The sequence below is a fragment of the Melanotaenia boesemani genome, chromosome 6 (genome assembly GCF_017639745.1).
Source record: "Melanotaenia boesemani isolate fMelBoe1 chromosome 6, fMelBoe1.pri, whole genome shotgun sequence".
NCBI lineage: Eukaryota > Metazoa > Chordata > Actinopteri > Atheriniformes > Melanotaeniidae > Melanotaenia > Melanotaenia boesemani.
The window spans coordinates 36,410,130-36,424,911 of NC_055687.1; the positions used below are offsets into that span (position 1 = coordinate 36,410,130).

At 40.6% G+C, this 14,782-nt stretch overlaps 1 protein-coding gene across 9 annotated transcripts in view; it reads right to left on the reverse strand.

Moving 5' to 3' along the window:
* adgrb1a (adhesion G protein-coupled receptor B1a) overlaps positions 1-14,782 on the reverse strand; it is a 180,532-nt gene that overhangs the window by 13,825 nt on the left and 151,925 nt on the right. For 6 of the 9 annotated variants that reach the window (XM_041987803.1, XM_041987802.1, XM_041987798.1 and 3 more), the window contains 4 exons: positions 14,676-14,745; positions 14,387-14,453; positions 11,854-11,939; positions 5,183-5,281 (listed from right to left, as the gene is read on the reverse strand). In XM_041987803.1, coding sequence (XP_041843737.1) covers positions 5,183-5,281; positions 11,854-11,939; positions 14,387-14,453; positions 14,676-14,745 — 322 coding nt within the window. Of the gene's footprint in view, positions 1-5,182; positions 5,282-10,387; positions 10,448-11,853; positions 11,940-14,386; positions 14,454-14,675; positions 14,746-14,782 lie in introns of all 9 variants that reach the window. The other 3 variants (XM_041987805.1, XM_041987800.1, XM_041987799.1) reach the window with 2 other exon arrangements.

The window sequence follows — 14,782 nt, forward strand, 5'->3', positions numbered from 1 at the left end:
GGTCAGCTTAGTTTCATTTACAACTATATCCAGAGATGAAGGAAAAATAGCCAACTACTAAACATGGTACGTGTGGCTATTTCAGAAATGACCAAAGCATCCAAATCTGAAAATGATCATCACTAATCAATCATCTGTTAACAGTTAGGTTGAGAGTATACTTGCTTTTAAACCTCATGAACTTGTAGCCAACTGGCTCCATTGTTACAGTATCTCACAGAAGTGAGTACACCCCTCGCATTTTTGCAAATATTTTATTATATCTTTTCATGAGACAACACTATAGCGTTGACCCATGAAAAGATATATTTGCAAAAATGAGGGGTGTACTTACTTCTGTGAGATACTGTATATATATATATATATATATATATATATATATATATATATATATAACACATTAAAGAAATGAAAGCATTTAATTGCAGTTTGCGTTCCAAACCACGCAGAACATTTGTCACTGCACGATTTCCAGTACACTGATTAAATTGAGACACGTCACAGCTAGGCTAAATCAGTGATGCTAATTTAGCTACTTTGGCGCTATATTGAGCAAGTTGTCAGACTCTATTTCTAAGAAGCAACTAGCGACAAATATAGAGACTTTTTCTGATGTTATTGGAGACTTGAAAACTGACATTAAAGCACTTTCACTTCTTCTCAATGAGCGGCGCTTTCACTGCTAGTTAAAGTAGTTAAACTCACACTTCAACTTTAGGACTGTTCATTTTAGGCCAGGAATATTTTCTATGTCTTTATCTACTGTTTGAAAATTGAAATGCAAATAATTTTTCAGACATTCCTAGAGCTTGAGTTCACAATATTGATGTCTGGGTCTATTATTTTATTCATTCGTCCACTAAAATCCATTTAAATGTGATAAATCAAGATTAATTAATTACAAGGCCTCTAATTAGTTACATTATTATATTAAGTCCCTCCCCTAATACACACACACACACACACACACACACACCACACACACATTATATATATATACATTATGTATATATATATATATATATATATATATATATATATATATATATATACACACATAATGTATATATATATATATATATATATACATTATATATATATATATATATATATATATATATATATATACATATATATATATATATATATATATACATATATATGTATGTAGGGTCAAATGATTAAAATTTACAATACAGCTTTCAAATAAATCACAAATTTCAAAATAATTTCAAAATGATCAATCACCATTGCTGACTTTTCACATGCGTAAGATTTGACTGTATTACAGTATTGTATCAACAGAACAAGCATATGTTACAAATATTTACTGTTTACTGAGCTTCCAATGTCCAAGGGTCAGTACATGCAGCATGTGATGTACTTCTATATGTTGTTCTAAATCATCTCTGCCGTGTTCTAGATCATAATTCAGAATTCGTATATGACCATCTCACCAACCGTCTCCATGGTGATTATTTCTGTCCTAAAACCAGCAGATGTGACGACTGAAGTTAAACAGCCGACATTGATGAAGAAACTCTGATAAAACTGATGATCTGGATAAAAACAGCTTTTTCCTTTTATCATTGAAGTGTGTTTGTGCAGCAGTGATAAAACACCTACAGCAGCATCACCCAAAGTAAACACCTGCTGATAAAATACACCATTGGCTGTTTGTTTTACTAGTTTTTCTTTACTCTTTTACATTTATTTCCTGGTCAGTGCTCCTGCCTGGCCCCCCATCGAACTTTTCTAGACCCGCCCCTGCATAAACCCCTGTATTAACCCCGTCTACCACCAGCCAGCTACTGTGTTAGAGAAGGTCCTGCCAACAACAATACTTTGGGGTAAATATGTGATGGTGTGAACCATGAACTTCTAGTTTCCTCCTTCTCAACTGAACCATAAACGCAACGAGAGAGAAAAGCCGATCAGCTGATTAGCATAAATAACAGACGATGAAATAGACCAAGCCATCTCAAGATTAAAAACTAATAAAATGTCAGGAGCAGATGGTTACCTGACTGGTATAAATTTTTTAGAGAAATATTGATCCCACTGCTTAGTGACTGTTTTTATTTTGAAAGTCCTGGAGACAAGTAGTAATTTCAGTTATCCCTAAACCAGGAAAGGATAAGACAGAATGTAACTCACACAGGCCTATTTCAGTTTTAAACCAAGATTATGGACTATTTGCTTCTATTATGGATAAAAGATTGGAAAAGGTTATCCCAGAGCTTATAGATTTGGTGTAGGTGTAGTGAAAAACAGGTATAATATTAAAAGAACTTTACATTTCATTAAATATGAAGGAAGAACCGATTTAGAATCACTAGTTTTTAGTCTTGATGCAGAAAAGGGCTTTGATTGTGTTCGATGGGATTATAAAGAAGAGAATTTACTGAAAGCTCCTCTATCAAACTTACTGAAAAAAAGTAATGGGATCTCAGTACTGCAGTAATATGGTACAAAAGACTAAAAGATCAAAAGTTTGAGAGAAAGGGCTGGAAATTGCGTTGGCCAGCCTATGATACAGATTTAAGCAATGGGCAAGAAAAGGGATAACCTCATACTGTATGATGTCATCAGAAGAAGAGCTATGTGCATATTTAGCCTTGCAATCTGAGAAAATTCCACAAGTTACTTTAAATAAAAATGGGAGAAAGAGGCCAAGAGGATATTATCTACACAAGACTGGAGACATATATGGAAATCCCAAGTTTAGATCTATGGAAGGACTTTGGTTGGAGGAATATTATCAAATACTTCCTGACTCCACAAATAAAAAACATGTACAAGAAAGCAGAATTTGGTCAATGTTGGAGATTGTGTGGTAAGTTATCTGCAAACCATTTTCACATCGTCTGGGAAAGTCCAAGCAACACCACCCGTTGGGTGCAGGGGGTGGGGGAAACTAACAAAGCTACAGGATCTGAATTGGATGTGAATTTTAGTATTATTTATCTGAGCAATCTACCAAAGAACATGACAGGAAGGAAAAAATACTAATTCCAAATATTGGTGCTGGCTAGTGAAAAATCAATAACCTGTAAATGGTTGAGTACAGAGATCCCTACTATCGATGAATGGTTGGAAATAGTTAATACATTTTATGTAATGGAAAAAATGTTGTTTTTTTCTTTGACATATGGGTGATAAATGTGAACGATCCTGGAATGATTGGATTAATTATGTGGGAAGAGAAAAGGGAAAATATTGGTTTGGAGTTCAGGTCATGTGTCAAAATTGAAAAATTAATTAAGTAAAGACATTTGATTCTGAAGGACATTGAACAATGAGAGGACCTGAGGTCTGTTATGGAAATGGACGTTTGTTTAAGGAATGTGTAATATTTTGAGAAATGAGAAGTTTGGTAAACCTGTTTTTATCCCTGTTGGCATAACTGTTTTGTTTTTTCTTCTTTCTTCTCTTTTTTAATTTTTTGTTTTTGTTGATGTAGTGTACGCTGCTGTTTTCACAATAAAAATGTAAAAATAAATAAATAAATAAAAACCACTGACCTAATGAAGTTAGAAGAAATATAACAGATTAAAATCAGATGAATAAACACTGAAGCTTCAGTGTTTGGTTTGTCTCCTCTGGGCTACCGTAGTAAGCTGTTAGTGCAACGCGGCGTCCCTGCATACACGCTGATCACTCTGAGCTCTGACAGGATCAGTAATATGCTGAACAGGAGAGTCTTGCTGAAGCTCCGAGGCTTTTATTTCCTACACACTGAATGTATCTGACACCAGGAACTGTGCTGTGGTGGTCAAAGCTCACCTAGGAGACAAAGCTCATCTGGACATTGAGCGATGGTTGAAAACTTCTAGATTTCATTCTGGGCCTGCTGAGGTGAGACTGTTTAGCACAAAGGAACTGCTGAGACCCAGAAACAAAAATGAACGGATGCTAGACGTGTGGGAATCCAGACTTTGGTCTACTGAGGTCATATCTGGGATCTTTGGTCCCTACAGGCATGGAGGATGGTGTGATGGTGCAGAGCAGCTCTACTGTGGTGATGTTGGACATTTATTTGAGGCTTTTTCCATCTAGTCTGGTTTGAGCTTCACAGGTCATCAATTTTCTTTAATAGGTCAACATGCTCAATATCGTCAGTAACAGGCTGCTTGACCGTCTCATACGAAACCAAACTTTTACTTCAGGTTGTGTGCACCGGCGTGGACGATGCATTTGAAAATACTTTGTCCTCAACAGCACATGCATTATCTGACAATCCAGTTCAGAGTGGAGCTCATTAAAACTGAAAGCTGTGGAGAAAATAAATGCAGCAAAAAACGCTTCAAGGATGAAGTGAACGCTGGCAGAAAACTGTTAATGATGGTTCATAAATTCATTTTACCACTTAATCCACTCAAAGCAGCTGCTCTCCGTTCAAGTACATTCGGGATGAGGGCAAATCACTTTCATTTGAGGCCAAATCGAAGTGAAATGACATCAGTAGAGTCAAAATGAAGCTGCAAATCAGGATTAAACACAGAAAAACAAAACTTACTTAAAGAGCTGGAAGTTTCAATGAATGAACTATTGTAATGAGATTTTTGCTGTTTCTACCTTTTTGTTTATTAGGTAGCAGAAATGAAAGAAACCCCTTGCATTAAAAGGTGTCCAAACCTTTGAATATTTTGGATTATTTTATTCTGAACACATCTTTTTCTATAGCTTTACTTATTAACTTATAAACATAAACACTGTGTGCTGTCTCACGTGTCCCATTAAACATGCGGTGAAATGGTTTGTAGAAACTGTCCAATCACTCCATTTCAGACAAAAATGATTCCAGTTGTGGGCTGTTTTACTCCTCTGATTGTCTCTTCTCAGAGCGGCGGTCACAGCCAGTCATAAACAAACTGCGACCATAACTGTGCATGGCCTCCTCACTGCCAGCGCCGTGACTCTTAGAAGACAAACACACTCACACACTTGCAGTCAGTCATCAAGCAGAAGCATCTACAGATAAATTGAACCCAGTTTCTTTTGAAGAGCAGTTTTTAAGATTCAATTAGTGCTGAGAGAAAGTCCTGAGTGCCAGGACAACAGGGAGAAAAGATGACAGAGGGATAGAGGACAGAGAACAAAGTGAGGCAGAAGGGAGGCATACAGCAGAGGAAAGAACAGAGGCAGGAAGAGTTAAGGTAAGATAATTAGCGGGACTAACATGGCGTTACTGGTAGCTGTGGTGGAAACGTCAGCCGAAGAGATAACTCCGCACTTGGCACATTTGAGCGTCATATTGTACAGTGGCACTGTCATCTGACTGCAAAGTCAAATTAACACGCTGTAACATACACAAACAGATACAAGTGCACCTACACACACATTCACACACGTGCACAACTCAGCACACTAAAAAATACTGTTTCACACACACATCGAGTTACAGTGTTCTCGCACAATCTCTCTCTCAGGGCTGCAGTCCTGCACAGAGGTGGGTGAGTTTGATTTCTGTTTGACTGTAAATGTGTGTGTGTGCGGGGGTGGGGATGGCAGGGGTCTTTTAAATTAAAATAAAGGCCAGTTTGATAGGATGAAAACACATCAACCCCCTTGTAAAACCTAAGGATCAGGAGCCCCCCCCCCCCCTTCTTCCTGCAGGATCAACTTTCCTTCTACTTCCAGGCTGATGATGATGATCCCCGTCTGTCCTGACTGCTCATTACCAGCAATGCCAAGCTTTCCTGCAGAGGCTTCAACACACACACTCGTCTCAAACCCCCAGGTTCACAGAGGACAACTGAAATCTGGTCAAGTCATAGTTCACTTATGAAAATAACTGTAGCCCAACACTATTTACAGCTCTATGTATCTCACTACGAATTCTGTTGGGGAAAAAAACAAAACAAAACAAAACTGGAGATTTCTGCAAGTAATAACAAAATAATACGTCACCAAGCAGCCTTCCACTAAACAACAATTAGACCTGACGAGCCGAGGGAATCGATTTTTGTAGCCTCTGGATGCCCGGATTAAAAATCACATAATGGAAAAAATTCAATTTCTAGTAAAAGGCCAAGACAGCCGTTAAATGTACGCTGGAGGCAATGATTTTAAAAAGCTATCAACACTTTCTGAAACACACCATTTTCCTGGCCATAAGGCTTAGAGGAGAAAGGTTGCTGCTTGCACAGGTGGGGTGCAAATAAGATATCAATGCACAAACATCACGTGCAACATGTGCAGCCCAAACACACACCCTCACAGGACCTCAGGCGGGATGCATGACCTAGACAGATAAAAACTCGCTCAATGATTGATCAACCTGCTAATACTTCCTGTAAACAGTCGATGGTGATGACTGAAAGCATTGAAGTCATTGTTAAGGAGGAAACGTGGCGAGCTGCTTTGACTCAGCCATCTCCTGTCTGTTTTCATTTTCTCACCAAACTAGTCTTTAATTTTCAGGAGAAAAGAGGCTGAGCGGCAAGGCTTTTCCCCGAGCGCAGGCCGACCCGAGCGTTACAGATGCAGCTTTGCACTTAATTACATTCTGCACAAATTAATTAGCTTCATTAAACTTTTTTTCCATTCGATCCTTCAGTAAAGCACGCCAGAGAAGCACGTGGATGGAGAGCAGTGAGGGTTGCTGAGTTAACAGTAAATAATAATAATACATTCTAACTTTTATTATGATATTTTATACAGTGCCTGATTTAAATGTTGAGCTCTGTCAGCTGACACTAAACTGAAAGTTCACTGCAGCAATTATTCTCACACACACATCAGACATCACAGACATGATGGTGGAAGCACTTTCCAGCAGCAGAGCAGCCTTTTGAGGGGGGACCTATTTCACTGCTGCACCACCAAACTTGCGGCAGAGCAGCCGTTTGAGGGGGAACCTATTTCACTGCTGCACCACCAGACTTCCGTCAGAGCAGCCATTTGAGGGGGGATCTATTTTACTGCTGCACCACCAGACTTCCGTCAGAGCAGCTGTTTGAGGGGGAACCTATTTCACTGCTGCACCACCAGACTTCCGTCAGAGCAGCTGTTTGAGGGGGAACCTATTTTACTGCTGTACCACCAAATCTACGGCAGAGCAGCCGTTTGAGGACGGACATATTTCACTGCTGCACCACCAGACTTGGAACAGAGCAGCCATTTGAGCGGGGACCTATTTCACTGCTGCACCACCAAACCTGCAGCAGAGCAGCTGTTTGAGTGGGGAGCTATTTCACTTCTGCACTACCAAAACTGCATCGGGGCAGCCATTAGCGGGGACCTATTTCACTGCTGCACCACCAGACTTGCGGCAGAGCAGCCGTTTGAGCGGGGACCTATTTCACTGCTGCACCACCAGACCTGTAGCAGAGCAACTGTTTGGGGGGGACCCATTTCACTGCTGCACCACTAAACCTGCAGCAGAGCAGTCGTTTGAGCGGGGACCTATTTCACTGCTGCACCACCAAACCTGCAGCAGAGCAGCTGTTTGAGTGGGGAGCTATTTCACTTCTGCACTACCAAAACTGCATCGGGGCAGCCATTAGAGGGGACCTATTTCACTGCTGCACCACCAGACCTGCAGCAGAGCAACTGTTTGGGGGGGACCCATTTCACTGCTGCACCACTAAACCTCCAGCAGAGCAGTCGTTTGAGGGGGGACCTATTTCACTGCTGCACCACCAAACCTGCAGCAGAGCAGCTGTTTGAGCGAGGACCTATTTTACTGCTGCACAACCAGACTTGCAGCAGAGCAGCTGTGTTAATGACGATGCTAACCAGTGAAATTGCACGGAGAAAGTTCAGGAAGTGAAGCCGTAGCAGACGTTGAACTTGAACATGATGATGTATTTATTGTTTGGAGAGACTCTTGTTTTAAAAGGTCGGACGTAGACCAAACTACTAGCTTTATGATGTGCTCATAAAGCTGTTACTTGAGACAGCAACACCAGCAATCTGCTGTGCCATCTTAGCTGCTAACATGCTTTGAAAATCCAAGAATGTCTGATACTAAGCTCAGCACCATCCACATCCTCAGGTAAAAACTGAACTAGATGGAGGACATGTTTACCAGATGTACTGACTATGACAGTAAAAAAAGTGGATGAAGTTAAGTTCTGAGGAGTAAAACAGATTCAGGGCTGTGATCAAGACTCTTTGGACTTTAAAACATTTTTCTTTGTGTACAATGTCCCATTCTCATGGCAACAGAAAAGACTTCTTAGTCAATTTGCTGTAATAACACATCTTTCAGTCTGTGGAAAATGTGGTTAACATCTGCTCATGGAGGAAAAATACTTTCAAATTAAAAACTTTATAAATAATTTAGAAAAATATTGCGATATTAAATTTTGGTCGTACTGCCCTGCACTGACTAGATAGACCATGTCAACTCTGATTCTGTTGAAGAGCTGCTGCTGTGTTTGGGATCATTGTCCTATTTCATAAGAAAGTTTCAGCCAAGCTTTAGTTGTCAGACAGATGCACTCACATCTGACTACCAACTACCAATTCTACCAAAACTCTTTGGTGTGCAGAGTTTTTTCTGATATGATGTGTTTGGTCAAACATGTCCACTTTGTAGCAGTAAGGGTACATCTAGTTTTTCATGCACTGTTTTGGCATTTTGGATGACTTTTTCTGAAATGATGGTTTACAGAACCTCACTCTAGTTCACTAAGGACTTTGGTGTCATTACTGTCCAATATCACCAGCCTGAATGAAGCTGGGAGGGTCTGAATGACATGGGTCACATGAAACATTTCATACATTTTCATGGCTGTACTATCTCATAATTTTTTAAACATATCTGGGTTTATTTTAGGATTTTGTAAAGTTAATGAATTCTAACAGAAAACCTCACTTTTCTTTTTTTAAATAAACTCGAAGAAATTGAATGTGGAAATCAGGTGACTTTGTATGAAATGGTCTAAAGTCAGTCTCTTGGTTTCATTGTAATATTAATAATATTAAAAAGTCCTGAGTTAACATTTAAAAAGCTAAGATTTGACTAAATTAATGGCATGGTGATATAAATACATGAAAGAAGGGCTTTAATGCTCCAACCTAATAGAGAGACTTTATGGTAAGAACGTATGCAGTGGAAATAATAAACAATATTTGTAGCTGAAATATGAGCAATTCTTAACGTCAGTCTGCATGTTCTCAGGAGGCTCTGACAATCACTCCATACTAAAAGATGGACATAAAATCCATGCTGAACTGACCCACATCAGGGTTTTTGTGGCCTGCCAATGTATTGCCTGAAAACCGTGACCTGAGATGGATATTTGGGGGTTTAATCATTCCATTTACAGGACATGGTAATAACCTTTAAGATGCTAAATATGTGGGCAACCACTACTACTATCTTCCCAACCCACTCTCCCTGCTGAAGGAAACATGCCCCCAGCATGATGCTGCCACCACCATGCTTCACTGTGGTGATGGGAGGTGTTGGCCTTGTTCCATTCTGGTCTATGACCAGAAGACCTTTTTCCAGATGTTTGGGGAGTCTCCTTCATGTCTGTTGATGAACCTTTCTGTCAGCAGTGTCTTTTTTCTGTACACTGTTCCATACAGTCCAGTTCTGTGGAATATCCAGCTTATCATGGTCTTCTGGACAGATCCAGCAGCTCCCTCAGGGTCCCCTTTGGTCTCTTCGTTGTCTCTCTGATTAATGTCTTCCTTGTCCGCTCTGTAAGTTCAGGTAGATGGTCCTCTCTCAGCAGCTTTTTTGTGGTGTCAAATTCTTTCTTATCTAATGGAGCTCTGTGGGATACTTAATTTTATAATGCCGGCCTGATTTGTTCTCCTCTGCAGGTCAGTTCCTGGCCTGTTCAGAGAGCTTTGGCGTCGTCACGATGTCTCTTGATTTGAGGTGTTGCAGAACAGGTGGACATATGTTGAGAGCATGTGACACAGGAGCTTATTGAACTATTTATGCGACTTCTGAAGGTCATTTCTGGTAGCATATATATATATATGCTACCAGAATTTAAAAAAAAATATTAAATTTAAGAAAAATTTGAGAAATTAAATATTTTATATTAAATTTAATTCTGATCTGCTGAAAATCTGCTATATACTTTTAAGTTAATGAAAAATGTCAATATTAGGCAACTACCCAGCAACTAGCGTGTTACTGAAAATAAAAAAGAAAAGCCACAGTTGATCTAAAGGTGTTAAAGAAATTATGAGGGCCTGAGACAGTGTTATGCACTACCCAGCTAACAGAGGGAGGGATAAATCCTCAGAAGACTGACAGTGAACTAGTGGGGGGAGGGGGGAGAGGCAGGGGTGAATAGGCAGGAAATCATAGAAAGCCAATCAGAGGCGTTTGCTACATGATCAGCCAGTCTGGAGATAGGCAGGGCTGGCAGCCATACACTAAGAGGAGAGTGGGATGGGCAGATATTTTTACCCAATCACTGATGAGATGGGAGAGGGCCTCTGAGACTGATGTGTTCCTGATTGGAGAGCCCTGAGTGAGAGAGAGGGGGATTCTGTGCAAACTCAAACATGACATCTCAGACAACAACACAAGTACAGCTGAACAGAGAAATCATTGAAGAAAGCAAACATTTTCCAGAGAGAGAAATAAAAAACTAACAAAAAGAAAAAAAGATTATTTGAATGCAGCAACAATGTTGATGGAGACAGAACAGCCTGGAGAGGAAAGGGCAGCAGGGATTACATCATGACTGTTTTTTGAGGGGGAGGGGGATTATTTAATCTAATAAAATACATAAAACTGTCCGGAGCTGCTATATTAGCACATATAGCCCAACACAGACAACCTCAATTCTAAAAGAGTTGGAACTTTGTGTAAAGTGCAAAAAAAAAAAAAAAAAAAAAAAACAGAACACGATTTCCAAATCTCAAATCCAAATCGTATTTTCTTCCCAGTAAAAGACAAACAACATCAGATGATGAAACGGAGATGTTTCACCATGTGATGGAAAATATGAGCTGATAGTGAATCTGATGCAGCAACACGTCTGGAAAAGTTGGAACAGGAGCAACAAAAGGCTGGAAAAGTACCTGGTACAAACCAGAAACACCTGGAGGAGCATTAGACAACTAATCAGGTTACCTGGCAACAAGTCAGTAACATGACTGGTATAAAAGGAGCATTTCAGAGAGGCAGAGTCTCTCAGATGGAAAGATGGACAGAGCTTCACTAAAACTGACTCCTCCTGATTCTCTGAATCTTCTGATGACATTAGAAGCCTTAAATGATGAGATTTGGAAATTACTGAATTCTGATTTTTATTTACATTTTACACAGAGAGCCAACTCTTTTAGACCTGAGGTTGCAAATAAAACAGTAAAACTAAAATCAAGGAACTGCTTAAAATCTGCAGGTTGTTGCTACCTGTTTTTAATTCCTGATGTTCTGATCATGACGAGTCCCAATAACAAGCAGAAACTAACTGAAACTAACTGGATTTAGAGGTAAAACCCTAGCAGTAATAAACAAGTTTAAGTTTTGGTTTTTATTTCTAACGCCCTGCTTCCCTTCACGAAAAACAACCAAGCAGGAGAAAAAAAAGACGGATGGATTAACAGAAGTTTACATCGAGAGCAACACCTGCAAACAAAGAGCTGCTGTTGGAGAATGTGACACATTTAGAAACGTAAAACAAAGCAATGAGATGAGTCATCATCATCATCATCATCATCTTGCTCAGTCAGTGCAGGACCGATAACCAGACAGCAGGAACACACATCTGCTCCCCTCGTCCCCCTGCTGCTAAATTTGGTGACAACTTCAGCTCGTTTCTAAATGTGTGGACTGATTTCTGACCCCCCCCACCCCCACCCCCACCCGCCCAGCAGACTGGTTATAGGTCACTGTGTGAAATGGATGTGTGGTATAAGGCATACCCCGCCCTCTCCTTTAGTTTCATATCAGTAATGCCGTCTTTGGACACCAGTTTGTTAAAAACGAGAATCCCAATAACCATGTTAACCTGTCGAAGAGAAGAGGCACAGGATTAAAGCAGAGTAAAAACACTTCCAGCACGTCACAGCATGCACTGGTCTACTCACTGGTGACAATGATGGATGGATACATAGATGATGTTCATCATATCAAACATGATCACAGCGGCATGCACATAACTGAATCACAGCACATACACACTCACACACACACAAAGACTGAACATATTGTTAGTTCTGCACCGTAAAAACCGAAGGCTATTAAATGTAAGCGGCAAGCTTTAAATGAATCATGAGAGGTACAAACTTAGATGAAAGGATGACTTTCTAAGATTATTAATCACTTTTTGAGTAAAAAGAATATCCTGGGAAAAGAATTCTGCATAAAATGTTTGGAATCAAAGGTGCTGCTGGTGGAGCTGGATCGTCTCCTACAGCTTCTCACATCTGTAAACAGCTGGTGTGCAAACAACTGTGGTGATGCTCAGCGTTATGGAGTCAGTTAACAAAACTTCTCGTTTTTTCCTCAGTGGAGGAAGAGGAAGTTTTTACGTCGTCAGTCCAGGAATATTAAACAGACATTTTCCATTTACAGCACCAGTAAAAGTTCTAGACAACATCACTTGTGAGTCCAGAACTTTGCTGTCTACTAGCTGAGCTCGTCTACAGCTAAAGATTTCAGAGTTCCAGATGTTCCCATCAGAGCGTCACTCTTAAACTTCAGGTTTACAGGTGGTTCCTGGAGGCGCTAAAACTAGAATGGGAAGCAGAACCTTCGGTTATCGGACCCCTCTCAGCGGAACCGGTTCCCAGCCTGGCTTCAGGAAGCAGAACCTTCGGTTATCGGACCCCTCTCAGCGGAACCGGTTCCCAGCCTGGCTTCAGGAAGCAGAACCTTCGGTTATCGGACCCCTCTCTGCGGAACCGGTTCCCAGCCTGGCTTCAGGAAGCAGAACCTTCGGTTATCGGACCCCTCTCTGCGGAACCGGTTCCCAGTCTGGTTTCAGGAAGCAGACCCCCTCTGTACCTTCAGATCATTTTTAAACTTTCCTTCCTAATAAATCTTATAGCAGGTCTGGCTTGGTGACCCTGATCCATCCTTTAGTCCTGCTGCTATAGGGCGAGCATGCTGGTGGACGTCCCATGATGCACTGGGCTCCTCTCTGTTGGTGGACATCCCATGATGCACTGGGCACCTCTCTGTTGGGGGACGTCCCATGATGCACTGGGCTCCTCTCTTTCCTCTCCATGTAGAAACATCTGACATCGTTGTCATTCATTTGTGTTTCTCCTCTTTCTCAGCAGGTATCCCTGGCTTAAGGCCCATTTATGCTCCCTTACGTACATAAATAGCGACGTCTGTTTCAAACCAGCTGGCAGCAGTAATGCGTCACTATAAAGTTTTTTCCAACTGCCCAACACGCCCTAAACACTCAAATATCCTTTCTTCAAAAACTCTTGTTTGAGTGTTTTCCTTCCTGGTTCTGGTTCTGATGGAGGTTTTCCTCTCCACTGTCTCATCGGGCAGCTCAGGATGGATGATTGAATCAAACGGAAGATTTAATCCAATTATTGGTTTCCTTAACGAGGTCATTATTTTTGACGGGGATCATATAACGGATTTGTTTTAATTAAATTAAAATTGGTATATAATGAACTGGATTGAATCGGACTGAGTCTGGAAACTGATTTGACATGACTTTGTTGTGAATTAGCGCTATATCAATAAAGCTGAATTGAAATAAAACCACAGCAGCTCCTGTGACCTGTGATGTGGACACAGTCAGGCTATAGCACGTCTTGTATATTTCCAGATATTAAATGGTACAAAGTTAGAAATGGATGGAGAGATTTCATAAAATAACAAAAAAGGGAAAAAATGGTTAAAGAAGAGCAGATTAAAGGCAGTGCAGTTAAACCATGACAAACACAAAAAGTAAAATGGTAGGAAAGAAAGAGGAAATAGCTGAGAGGTAATGAAGGAAAAAGGGTAAGCAACAGGAACATGCCAAGAGGAAAGGTAGATGAAAGAAAGGAAGAGAAAAGATGTGAGGTAAAAAAAGAAACAGCAGAAGTCAAAAGAATGAGAGGATGGAAACAGGAAGGAGAGAGCTAAGAAGGAAGGAAAAGCAACAGGTAAAGGAAATGAAGGAAGAAGAGGGAGGCAGGGAAGAAAAGAGAAAATCTGAAAAAAGGAAAAAGGAGGGAGGAGAACTAGTGACAAAGGTGAGAAGAAAGTAAATAAGGAGGATAGGAGGCAGAGAAGTGGGCTTCCATGAAGATCGTGTTTTGACTTCCTCTGTCTGGGATCATCACATCCATTTTTTACTTAGTTATCCTGAAATTCTGTGATGTGGTACCTGGATGCATGCAGACTAAACTCAGCTGTTACATGGTGGGGAAGACGGTGAACTCAGTTTTAGTGCACAAGCTTTGGCGGCCAACACACACAGACTTAAAGAGGAGGAGAAAATACCAAGACTACAGCTGCAGCAGGTCCGACAAATGCATAGAGAAGACCTCCTTCCAAAGACAGCCAGCAGCTACAAGAGAGGAGCAGGAGGAGGCAGTTGTGGACAGACGTGATTAGAGGAAAGGAAGGTGGAGAAGGGATGAGAGCAGGAATGGGAAAGAAGAGAGTATGGTGACAAGAGTAAAAAAAGATGAAACAGAGGAAGAGAGAAGTTAATTATGCTGTAAACATAAGCCTCCACTCGTGTAATATCCTGGCATCGATAGTTAAATAGTGGGAGGTGGAAGCTTACTAGCTTGGTGTTCCGTATCCCTTTGCCTTGGTGAATCCCACCGAGATCGCGACTACGAGAGCAGGGAGACCTGAAAGGAAAGAATGGATGTTAACAGAGCGAAAGCA